Source organism: Myxine glutinosa, chromosome 6, assembly GCF_964187855.1.
Source record: "Myxine glutinosa chromosome 6, kmMyxGlut1.1, whole genome shotgun sequence".
In the NCBI taxonomy this organism is placed as follows: Eukaryota; Metazoa; Chordata; class Myxini; order Myxiniformes; family Myxinidae; genus Myxine; species Myxine glutinosa.
Genome location: NC_136266.1, coordinates 154463499 through 154477207, shown reverse-complemented (window position 1 = coordinate 154477207; position 13709 = coordinate 154463499). Strand labels below are relative to the sequence as shown.

At 40.7% G+C, this 13709-nt stretch overlaps 1 protein-coding gene across 1 annotated transcript in view; it reads right to left on the bottom strand.

The window, feature by feature from the left end:
- LOC137428902 (putative E3 ubiquitin-protein ligase HECTD4) overlaps positions 1–13709 on the bottom strand; it is a 139413-nt gene that overhangs the window by 108216 nt on the left and 17488 nt on the right. Inside the window, exons 5-9 of the mRNA XM_068118762.2 lie at positions 11050–11183; positions 8573–8699; positions 7364–7501; positions 6098–6249; positions 636–796 (exon numbers count right to left, since the gene is read on the bottom strand). Of these exons, the coding sequence (XP_067974863.2) occupies positions 636–796; positions 6098–6249; positions 7364–7501; positions 8573–8699; positions 11050–11183 (712 nt within the window). The remainder of the gene's footprint in view (positions 1–635; positions 797–6097; positions 6250–7363; positions 7502–8572; positions 8700–11049; positions 11184–13709) is intronic.

Here is a 13709-nt window from a genome sequence, read left to right as displayed (position 1 = left end):
GTAAGCCCTCACCACAGACTGTACTTGAATAGCCCTCAACCCTGCCAATCTCCTCCGTAGACTCCCTGAACAAATGTAAGCAAGTATTAATCTACAATGTTTCACATTATCTTGCCTTCTGTAAATGTCTATCCATTCCTTTAACTTACATATACCAATCCTCAGGTATTCAATTTCTATACACTTGATAAACAAACCAAACAGCACGATATTTCCCTCCGTCTTTACTATCCCAGATATTGCCCACAAAAAACACTTGTTTAAGATCTTCCTCTATTCTCCTTGCTCCCAGATTTGCCGAATCTCTATTGAAACGATTCACCCCTCGTTATGCTCACTGAAAACATCTCCCCACCAAGTTTTCAGATTTAACCCTCTGAAACCTGTTCAGAAAAGGTTAAAACACTACAAAAAAAAAAGATTCTTCAGAAGCTGCAGTACAGGCTTTCCACAATTAAGTGAGACTGCAGTTACGGCTTGAATAATTATCTGATACTGAATGGGAAGTCCAACAAGTCCTGTAGTTATCTGAGAAACTTATCTTGAAAGACAATAAACAATTAATCGCCTTTGCTCCTCTAGAGTTGTTCTCGAACCTGCCATCCACTTGCTTTGATAATCCTTCAAAGTCTTACCTGTGAATCTGTGGAGCTCGTGAGGGGTGAGCACCAGTCCCTCCTACACCACTTCTTCTGCTTCTTGGCAAAGCTTTTTCCAGCATTCCAATGGGATACCAGAACGAGGTAAGGAGGCCTTCATTCGGAAGATATGTTTCAACCATAACGAGCTCATTTGCCTAGAAAGGGGGAATGAATAATGTGGAGAGGTAGAGACAAAAACGAGTATTAGGGGAGAGCAGAATTAAAAAGAAAAAGAAAATGCAAATGGATAAATAGGACAAGTGCTATTATTACAAGAGAATAATGAGATGTTTTGATAATATTACAGTGGCATGAGTAGACCAGCTTTAGTTGATACAATGTGACAGCTATTTTATGAAAACAAGCTGACGTCGCATCACGACTTGGTTATTCACAGTGTGCTGTCTTTTATATCACAAAGAAGCACAGGCACCGATTATAAACATGCAGGGCTGAATTCACGAAAGGGGTTTAAGAGTTAGACGTGTGTAGAATCAAGTGCAAGACTGTAGATTATAAACATGTTAGACTTATTGAATCAAGTGCAAGACTGTAGATTATAAACATGTTAGACGTGTGCAGAAGCAAGTGCAAGACTGTAGATTATAAACATGTTAGACGTATCCAATTAAGTGCAAGACTGTAGATTATAAACATGTTAGACATATTGAATTCAGTGCAAGACTGCAGATTATAAACATGTTTGACGTATTGAGTCAAGTGCAAGACTGCAGATTATAAACATGTTTGATATATTGAATCAAGTGCAAGACTGTAGATTATAAACATGTTAGACGTATTGAATCAAGTGCAAGACTGTAGATTATAAACATGTTTGATGTATTGAATCAAGTGCAAGACTGCAGATTATAAACATGTTAGACGTATTGAATCAAGTGCAAGACTGCAGATTATAAACATGTTTGATGTATTGAATCAAGTGCAAGACTGCAGATTATAAACATGTTAGATGTATTGAATCAAGTGCAAGACTGCAGATTATAAACATGTTTGATGTATTGAATCAAGTGCAAGACTGTAGATTATAAACATGTTAGACGTATTGAATAAAGTGCAAGACTGTAGATTATAAACGTGTTTGATGTATTGAATCAAGTGCAAGACTGTAGATTATAAACATGTTAGACGTATTGAATCAAGTGCAAGACTGTAGATTATAAACATGTTTGATGTATTGAATCAAGTGCAAGACTGCAGATTATAAACATGTTAGACGTATTGAATCAAGTGCAAGACTGCAGATTATAAACATGTTAGACGTATTGAATCAGGTGCAAGACTGCAGATTATAAACATGTTAGACGTATTGAATCAAGTGCAAGACTGCAGATTATAAACATGTTAGACATATTAAATCAAGTGCAAGACTGTAGATTATAAATATGTTAGACGTATTAAATCAAGTGCAAGACTGTAGATTATAAACATGTTAGACATATTGAATTCAGTGCAAGACTGCAGATTATAAACATGTTTGACGTATTGAGTCAAGTGCAAGACCAGATTATAAACATGTTTGATGTATTGAATCAAGTGCAAGACTGTAGATTATAAACATGTTAGACGTATTGAATCAAGTGCAAGACTGTAGATTATAAACATGTTTGATGTATTGAATCAAGTGCAAGACTGTAGATTATAAACATGTTAGACGTATTGAATCAAGTGCAAGACTGTAGATTATAAACATGTTTGATGTATTGAATCAAGTGCAAGACTGCAGATTATAAACAAGTTAGACGTATTGAATCAAGTGCAAGACTGCAGATTATAAACATGTTAGACGTATTGAATCAAGTGCAAGACTGCAGATTATAAACATGTTAGACGTATTGAATCAAGTGCAAGACTGCAGATTATAAACATGTTAGACGTATTGAATCAAGTGCAAGACTGTAGATTATAAATATGTTAGACGTATTAAATCAAGTGCAAGACTGTAGATTATAAATATGTTAGACATATTAAATCAAGTGCAAGACTGCAGATTATAAATATGTTAGATGTATTAAATCAAGTGCAAGACTGTAGATTATAAATATGTTAGACGTATTAAATCAAGTGCAAGACTGTAGATTATAAATATGTTAGACGTATTGAATCAAGTGCAAGACTGCAGATTATAAACATGTTAGACGTATTGAATCAAGTGCAAGACTGTAGATTATAAATATGTTAGACGTATTAAATCAAGTGCAAGACTGTAGATTATAAATATGTTAGACGTATTGAATTAAGTGCAAGACTGTAGATTATAAATATGTTAGACGTATTAAATCAAGTGCAAGACTGTAGATTATAAACATGTCAGACGTATTAAATCAAGTGCAAGACTGTAGATTATAAATACTAGGGCATGCCCGTACTATATATATATCTAAAATTATATCCCCCCCCTCTATTTACATGAAATGGTTTGGTCCATGAAATGTTTTGGTTCATTCGCAACGCCAAAGCGAACGGCGAACGCTTTACATGAAATGGTTTGGTCCATGAAATGTTTTGGTCCATTCGCAACGCCAAAGCGAACGGCGAACGGCTTGCGAGTACAGTGACAACCCCCCCCCCCCCTCTATTTACATGAAATGGTTTTAATTAGTTTTAAAACATAGTTTAACGCCAACATATGGCATGCCCGTACCCGTACTATCCGTAATGGCGCACGCTCTCACAGGAGCTCCGGAAGGTCGCATATCGCAGGAAAGCGAAAGAATCGCAAATTAGTTTTAAAACATCGTTTAACGCCAACATAGCGCCAACATAGTTTGCCGACGGGAAATAAATGAATACGCTCTCAAATGTGCCATCCGAGGCAGAGTCTGTTCGCCACGTTCGGCACACGTGATAGCTCGCTGCTCTCTGATTGGTTGAATCGTTTTTTGGACATAGCTCGGTAACTACTTCTGCGATCGCAAATTAGTTTTAATTAGTTTTAAAACATAGTTTAACGGCAACATAGTTTGCCGACGGGAAATAAATGAATACGCTCTCAAATGTGCCATCCGAGGCAGAGTCTGTTCGCCACGTTCGGCACACGTGATAGCTCGCTGCTCTCTGATTGGTTGAATCGTTTTTTGGACATAGCTCGGTAACTACTTCTGCGATTAATTTAAAACCTTGAAAAGGCACATCCTCGGGTCCCCAGCAATATACCTGGCAAGTTTCAAGTATATCGGACCGGTAGTTGTCGAGAAACAGCGGTCACAGACAAACATACAAACATACAAACATACAAACAAACATACACACAGAGATTAGTGGAATTATAGATAGACTAGGGCATGCCCGTACTATATATATATCTAAAATTATATCCCCCCCCTCTATTTACATGAAATGGTTTGGTCCATGAAATGTTTTGGTTCATTCGCAACGCCAAAGCGAACGGCGAACGCTTTACATGAAATGGTTTGGTCCATGAAATGTTTTGGTCCATTCGCAACGCCAAAGCGAACGGCGAACGGCTTGCGAGTACAGTGACAATCCCCCCCCCCCCCTCTATTTACATGAAATGGTTTTAATTAGTTTTAAAACATAGTTTAACGCCAACATATGGCATGCCCGTACCCGTACTATCCGTAATGGCGCACGCTCTCACAGGAGCTCCGGAAGGTCGCATATCGCAGGAAAGCGAAAGAATCGCAAATTAGTTTTAATTAGTTTTAAAACATCGTTTAACGCCAACATAGCGCCAACATAGTTTGCCGACGGGAAATAAATGAATACGCTCTCAAATGTGCCATCCGAGGCAGAGTCTGTTCGCCACGTTCGGCACACGTGATAGCTCGCTGCTCTCTGATTGGTTGAATCGTTTTTTGGACATAGCTCGGTAACTACTTCTGCGATCGCAAATTAGTTTTAATTAGTTTTAAAACATAGTTTAACGGCAACATAGTTTGCCGACGGGAAATAAATGAATACGCTCTCAAATGTGCCATCCGAGGCAGAGTCTGTTCGCCACGTTCGGCACACGTGATAGCTCGCTGCTCTCTGATTGGTTGAATCGTTTTTTGGACATAGCTCGGTAACTACTTCTGCGATTAATTTAAAACCTTGAAAAGGCACATCCTCGGGTCCCCAGCAATATACCTGGCAAGTTTCAAGTATATCGGACCGGTAGTTGTCGAGAAACAGCGGTCACAGACAAACATACAAACATACAAACATACAAACAAACATACACACAGAGATTAGTGGAATTATAGATAAATGTTAGACGTATTAAATCAAGTGCAAGACTGTCGATTATAAACATGATTTCCTCCGAGAGATCCATTCAGCCCTCCTTCAAGATTATCCATCCGTCCTTCCGCTCATCCATCCATCCCCTCCCTCCCCCAAACCAATGACCATAGATAGGATAATCTGGGAATGTGTACAATCTCTGTGTCCGAGCTATGGTTCCCACATGTATGTCACTCTGGGTAATCTGGATTGAAATTATCGATGATTGTTATTGAAACATCTGTCATGTTTTATGTTTGGCATGTATATGTGGGGGCAGCAGTCAGCCCCCCGTTCCCCCTTAACCCCAGGAAGAACCCCAGGAGGCATTGGAACTGAGGTTTATTATAGAAATTATTAATTAACGTGCATGGAATATTTTCCGTCCATGCGCCAAGACGGCAGCTCCCGGTGCACGGCAGCACGACCCACATTAGCAAGAAGCAAGTCGTGATGCGCACAATGCACAAGGAAGCGCCTCGAGGCCATCCACCGAAAATCTTAGAGTTCTCACCGTCAAGCCGGTCATTATACATGGTTCCCCCCCTCATCCCATACTGAGAAATCAAAGAGGTGGTCCAGACAGTGAGGAGCCTCTGGAAGGGGACAAGGCCACAGGGAGAACATAACACGGCTGCGGCTGGGACGCAGGTAGTGGAAATGTCATTTATGGTCTTAGACTGCCCCCCAGAGGATTGGGAGGGTATCGCGGGGGGAAAATACTCATTATTCTGGTATCCTTGGAATCACTGCCACGACATATACACAGTATGAAATTAATTAGTGGCTATCTATTTATTATGTAGGCAGATCTGGTGACGTTTTGCCACTCCTTCCATTCCTTTATTGTTCTTCTAAAGTTAACTTAAATTGTCAGGAAGTATATGAGAGTACATTGTAGTTCTGACGATACCATTTTTGCCTAATTCTTGCTTCAAGACCTCAAACGCACTCTTAAACATGCCCTCGCTGACATGCAAACGTTTCTCTGTTATTTAAATGCTTGTGATTAGTTTTTGATCACGCATTGGATAAACACTCTTCGGCGATAGGTGATTAACTTTGAACAGGTGATCATTGCACGACTAGCAATTCTACATGGTCAACCTCTTAAACACCTTTCATAAATTCGGCCCTCTGTGTTTAATGAGTACAAAATAATACAGAAATAAAACATGTAAGTGTATGATGAAAAAATGTTTTTCACTCACAGTATCTATGTTGAGAACGGTCCCAAGGTGACCAAAGGTTCCAGACATGGTCTGCACAGCAGATTGTGGAAGTTGTGAGTTCCCACATCGAGAACCCAACACCCCACATGCAGTTCCATCTTGCATCAACTCTCGCACCCCAACAATATCTCCTGAATGAATTGACCAACAAAAGAAAAATAAGTATTGAATTGAAAGAAACGAATATTATAGAATGCTTACTTAGTTAAAGATGATAAAACAAGAATAATAAAGACAACACAACATCGAGGTTGAACCAGAGATGCAACAAATATCAATAGAAGTTAAACATGTTCTCCAGACAATGTGAGAAAGAAAATCATTTTAACTTGAGCACTTGGTAGAGCACATACTCTGCCAGGCTGAACAATTTACGTTTTGTATCGCACTGATAGGCTGGATCTGGATCCGGACCTGAAACAAAATCGAATCGGCGTGTTCTCATCACCTAACCAACTCATCCACCAAGTTTTATCATAACTGCTCCACAACGTTTTGAAATATTATGCTATACATCATAATATTTGTGATTTTTTTTTGCGCAGGAGCCTGGTGTTGGCTTAGCGGTTCGGGTGCCGGCTTGGGATCCTAGGATCCTGGGTTTGAATCCCGGTCGATCGCTGAATTAACGCCAGGGGGGTTGACTCAGCCTGTCATCCTTCCGAGGTCGGCAAATTGAGTACCAGCATGCTGGGATGAATGATCCCGGTGTGTACCCCGGTTTAGAATAGGTACACCGTATCCCTGCGCATCGTAAGAGGTGACTATGGGTTGGCGTCAGGAAGGGCATCCGGCCATAAAACATCGCCTCAAACAGGGAACCATGATTGTCATGGGGGCCGCAAGGATAACCCCCGCTCTAGCGGGGAAAATGGCCTTAAAACGATCATTCATTCATTCACATCGTTTTTGGCCCCACATCTCAATGGTGAAGAATCACTTGTAAAATTAAAATATTCTCATATCCGGATTCGAGTCTTCACCAAAATCGAATCTATTCGTCCTTGTCACATACCCAACCTGTCCATCATGCTTCATCCGATTCTGACCATAACATTTTGAGATATCGTGCTATATATAAAATACCAAAGTCATGAAAGGATGTGTAAAAGGAAAGACAAGTAAAAACACAACAACAAGGGGGCATGAGCACAAAGGGTAGTCAGTGAAATTGTGTTTTGATAAACATGTAAACAATGGTAAAAAGAGAAGGAATGGCAAAGATGCTTGATTGTACTATTTCACCTCGATGCAGTCTTTCCAAACTGAGCTTTACTGCTTCTGCTTGCACATCATCAATTGAAGGAATATGCAAGTTTGACGGAATTCCTCCATTTTCTTCATACAAAAACTCCACTGTCTGTTGTGCAATGTCCACCATTCCTGCAAAAAATTGGCAGATTTTGTATTTGTTTGTTTCCTCCATCCAGTTTCATGTTTCATTTATATACTGCATGTAATTTTTCCACTCGGTCTTTCATGAAAGTAATTCTTATGAAATTACTTTTCTGTACAACTCCACAGAGTTCTTATAAATGATAAATGCAACGATCAGCCATGCCTCTCATCCATGATGCAGCTATACCTATCTCTACTTTCAAGGTAGCAACCTTGAAAATTTTACATTTTTACATAACATTGACACTATTTTCGGGAATAAAATCCCAAGAGTACAAACAAATTCACCATAAGCAGGTTGGTTAGAATGTCAATAAGACAAAGACACCACACACATTGCATCTTGAAAGAAAGCCATGCTACTGATGATTCCTTTCTGCCAAAAATTTCAGACAGATAGTTGGCAGGCTTGTCCCATGTTTAACGAGTTGTCAGGCAAGATATATCTTGCTACATTTTGGCGTCTTCTGAAGGATCCCTGATATATATCACGTGTGAAATTGGCAAGAGCACGTGTGAAATATGTCAGTTCTTATCTGGCATCAGCACAAATAGCCGCATCGTGATTCACTCTGTTAATCTCTATACTCTTCTTTGTACAGGCATCTAACTCCTCTTTGCATTTTCTTCTCCAGAAATCTCTTCCCTGAGCAACATGGAACCAGCTGTTGTCTTCATCAATGTGAAAGTTCTTCAGATCTTGTTTCATGTCGTCTCTCCATCCCAGACTGGTTCCATGTGCCGGGCGATGCTGTAGCAACCTTCCAAGTAGTTTCTTAGGTACATGGTTCTTTTCTATCTGGGCAAGATGACATAGCCAGGGAAGTATTCTGGCTGCATTAATTCATTCAAGTAACGACTCCATTCCAAATGATCTCCCTTATTGTATACTACTCATATGCCCTGTCCACTGTTGAACTTTACTGATACGGAATATTCTTTAAAGGCACCTGTTGTGGAAGGTCTTAATCTCCCTGGAGATCTCTCGTTGCTGGTACTTTTTTTGTCATTTAACTAAACTACTCTCAATTACAGCTATTACTTCGTGTTCCTCACCCAGACTGAGAGCACCTCGTATCTGGTCAAGGCCCGACCTCCTCTCTGCCTCGTTCCGAAATCTCTTGCGAATCACCGGGAAGACTCGTTGCTCCCAAGCTCTCAGCAGCAAATTCAGAGGCTCTGCCTGGATTGGTACAGCAAATAGTGATCATAATGGAAAGTTAAGCGGTAGTGATTAAAAGCCACAATCATATTTAAGACCCCATTATATATTACTCATAATGGAGAGTTAAACAAACAAGGAAAATAAGAAAACAGGAGATGAGAGGAGAGAGAAATATTGAAAGAAAATGAACAAAGAGCTGATACTCTAGGTCCCACACCTTTTTGGTGGTATGAGGAATACATCTGCATAATATGAAAACTAAATGTTGGACGGTTTTTGAAATATTGGGGACACAAGCCAAGTTATCGAGATGGTGGTCATGGCAACAATTCACCCAATCACCGCCATGATCTAACCATGTTGAGATAATGTCATGAGGAATACATATCTGCAATATGAGAGCGAAATGTTCAACCGATTTTTGAAATATCGCATACACAAAAGTACATGTACGGATGATCGGTCGGACAAAAATGTATTTACTCATATAATATAATTTGAACTGCTTTCTCAATATGCAAATTAATTTTAAATCATACATGTAAACACGTAAAATGTTATTCAAAGTCTGCAATGTATTATACGCTGTGATTGACAACAACAATAACTAGATGGGCCACCTACGACAGGTCACTTTATAACTGCGGGCAATTATGACCGGGATCCAATCTGGCCCGCTTTGATCGGACATGTGACCTGTGACGTCGTCGTTATAAAACTGAATTCAGAAATTCAGAATTTGATTTAAAAAAAAAATAATATATATATATATCTGGGTCTTTTGAGTCCTCTGTGTCTTTTGGATGTTTGGAGTCCTCAGGATCTTTGGGTCCTCGAGGTATTTAAGGGTCTTCAGGGTATTTTGGGGTCTTGGTGGTCTTGAGGATCCTAGGGGTCTTAAACCTTAAAGGACTAATGTCCAGGTGAGCTAAAAATTATTGTATCTGGATCTGGATTCTTCATCAAAATCTAATTATTTCGTCCTTGTCACATTATCCAACCTCTCTACCAAATTACATCCAAATCTGCACACAACCTTTAAGATATCCTGTTCACAGACAGACAGACACAGACAGGCACGAAAACATAACCTCCCCCCACCTTGGACGATGGAGTTAAAGATGGCAAACAATTCCACCAGGAATGACTCGATATCAAATTTTGAATTTAAAACAATCTTCTGTTTTGACCTTTGTGACCCTGTAAAAGTCCCACCCCTGGGGCATGAGCCGGGGGAGGGAGGGGGGGGGGGGTCAAATCCAGAAACCCGTTACATCTTTACATGTCTCCCCAAATGTTGATTTCATATACAACGTTTCATTGAAAAATGTTTTAAAATGTGCAGTAATTGCATTTTTTGGTATCTGACCTTTTCACCCCTCCCCGTGGGGGCGGAGCCAAAATTGATACTACTCTCACAACATCTTGCCATGTGGTGATCATAACTTTTGGTAAACCAAGTTCGGCAAATTTGCACACAACGATTTAAGAGAATATAGCGTGATGGACACACAGACAGATGGAACCGATTAGAATATCCCCCCGTTTTTTTTTCAAAATGCGTGGAGGTAAATATTCAACTGCGATGCAAAAAAAGAAGTAATTCAATCAATCACTGAACAAACCAGAATTGCATATAGTTTCAACAACCAAATGGATCACTTTGAAGAAGTGCAGAGAATATACTAGAGCAGGATGTTTGTCATTTTGAAGATAAAAAATTGTCGTGCAAAGTAAATTATCCTTTTCAGTTCGTCTGAAAAAGAAAGATTACAAGCAGTATTGTCCTAGCAATCGCACATCGTAGTGAACGATGGTCTCGGATAAAGAATATGGACCAAAAATTGATCACCATGCAAAAAGCCATGGAAAGATGCTGTCTTGGCAGACCCAAAAGGGACCAGAAGAGAAACTAATGGATCAGACAATTATACACAAAACAACATTCCCTTGACATTCTTGTGGGAATAAAAAACTAAAATAGCACTGGGCTGGACATGTAGTAAGGACAGACAACTGATATACAACAAGATTTACAAACTGGCAGCATGGATAAAGCCCTTGAAGAAGCAGAGGTACAGTACACATTAACGCTCAGACTATGGAAATATTAAATTGAAAGTTTTACTGCAGTACTATGAATTCAAATTGCATTGGAAAGAACAGAATGGACCATTTAGAGGGAAGCCTTCATCATGCAGTGGACTATGGGAAATAGGCTGGTCAAGTCAAGTGAAGTCAACTCAAGATGTAAAGACGGTGAAGAAGTCGAGAAAGTCAAGATGAGTTCTCATATCACCTACCTATCAGATACGTTTCTATTGTGGAAGATAAAGATTCCAATTTGGTATTCTGAGTAGACAATTACCTGAGGTGTGATATCATCATCAATGTCAGGATCAAGGACTGGGGGGTGAGGAGGTGAAGGAGAGGGTCCACTCAACAGAAGGCCCTCTGACGCAAATGGCAAATGGTAGAGAGATGAGGCAGAGCTGTCATACTCTACATGTAGTTTCAAAAGCATGTAAAAAAGGGGAAGAAGGAAATAAAGGCAAACACACACACATACACTCATTAATTTCTGAGTAAACTAGTGGGTTCACATGAATCAGGGTTAGTAAGTAATGCATGTACGAATAATACCTTACATTCAATTTATCATGTGAATTTCATATCGAGAGCATTGGCAACTCTGAACCTCCACAAAAAGGGGAAATCTGGATTCATGAAAGTGACTGACCAGGTTATTCTGATTAGGAACTCCACGTTCCTAAAGGCGTCCATGTCATGAATACTTCCAGGCCTCACCACCCAACCACCATGAAACCTGGCTCTCAGCTCGGCCTCCCTAAAAAAGTGCTATAGATTTGCTTGACTTTGGATTTTTGATCACAACCCCATAACCTTCATTCAAAAAAAAAAATCAGAAGTTGAGGAGATGGAGTTTGGCTTTGCAGGAGTTCAACTTGGAGATTGAGCATGCAAAGGGCAGGGAGAATGTCGTGGCGGATGCTTTGTCCAGAGTGAACTAACTTTGGAGATCTCTGTAGGTTGTTTGAAGTTTTGTTGCTTTATTTTTGGGAAATATTGATTATCGTTGCTCACGGGAATTGATGATTTGGGTGTGAGTTTACTTTTGTTTGTTGGGAGAATTTTGCCTACAAAGAAAGTTTTCACGATGTTCAAACTTTCTTTCTTGAAGGGGGGAAGTGTTACAGATTCGTCACTTCCGTTGTGGTGGTTTGCATCCACTGTAAATATTTCCGATTCCATGTATTATTATTGTTGTCATTTAAAGGGAATAGATATTTCTAGTTTCAAAAGTTAAAAGTTAATGTTAAAAGAAACAGGAAACCGGATCGGGAACCGGACGAAAAACTGGAAGAAGACGAGGAGAGAAAAGTGGGCGGAGCGAAGTGGAGTCGGACAAGAAAGCCGAGTTGCTCCAAGTTCGGAATCGAACGTTGGCGAACAACAGTCACTAGCGAACTTTCGGGTTTCCCAGGGAAGGGATTCCTACGACAGAGTGGTTAGCTCTGTGACAGATTAACCTGCGTGTCAGGTTTTGGCTATCGATTCAGGAGAGAATCATCGCCGTGCTGTTGCGCCACGAGACCGAGGCCGTCGGCCATTTTGACCCACGCAGGACTTGTGCTTCGCTTGTGGCTTCGTTTCTTTTCGACAATTCTCACCGCATTCAGACGTCGATCTGGGGCGTGTGTGTGACGTGGCTTTTTGAAGGCTAATTCGTCAATACCCGAGGGTGTGATCTCTCAGTCGCCTGTAGGGCGCCTTTGGATTTCCCAGTCGCCTTGAGGGCGCCTTTGTACAGCTTCGGCTGTGTGACTGCCCTTGCCATCCACACGGGATTCTGGTCTCGATTGGACATCGTTCTAGCGATCGCTAGAGCGAATCAACTTCGTCTTGAAGCCGGGAATAAGAGACATTGGGGAATGTTCTTGTTACACTCACTTGGAGCACAGTGAGTTATATATTACAAAACTGATGGTACCATAAAAAAAAACCACCTTTAGAGGCCATTTAGAGGCCACTGATGGTACCATCATAGGACATATTGATTGTACTTTTGAATACTATTGTTGTTGTACTGTTATTCTTGTGTGATCTTAATACAATATTTGTTTGTGAGTAACAATTGGGGTGGCTTCTCCATTGATCTTTGACACACAGAATAACACATTTTTCTGCCGTGACTCCGCTCGGGGCTCGGAGGTACACCGTGAGCAGGGGGTCGGGGAGGAGCACGTAACACTACCATTAGAAAGAGGCTGCACAAATTTGATCTACATGGGAGGTGTGCCAGGAGGAAACCTTTGCTGTCCAGAAAGAACATCAGGGCAAGACTAAAGTTTGCCAATGAACACCTAGGCAAAGACCAGCACTTCTGGAACAATGTGCCCTGCACAGATGAGTCAAAGGTCGAGCTATTTGGCCACAGTACCAGAAGACATGTTTGGCGAAAACCAAAGACAGCATTTAACCACAAGAACCTGATACCAACTGTAAAGCATGGTGGTGGAAATATTATGGTTTGGGGCAGCTTTGCTGCATCAGGGCCGGGGCAGCTTTGCTGCATCAGGGCCTGGGCAGCTCACTATCATAGAATCCACTATGAATTCTTCATTATACCAGAGGGTGCTTGAGGATAATGTGAGGCCATCTGTCGAAAAGATGAAGCTCAACCGAAGGTGGACCTTGCAACATGACAATGACCCTAAACATACCAGTAAATCCACCAAGGAATGGCTGAAAAGAAAGAAATGGAGGGTTCTGGAATGGCCAAGTCAAGGCCTGGATCTAAATCCCATCGAGATGTTGTGGGGGGATTTGAAACGAGCTGCGCATGCAAGAAACCCCTCAAACATCGCAGCTGAAAGAATTCTGCATGGAGGAGTGGGCAAAAATTTCTCCCAGTCAATGTCAGACTGGTCGACAGTTATAAGAAATGCCTACTTCAGGTTGTTTCTGCCAAAGGGGGCAATACCACCTATTGGAGCCAAGGGTGTA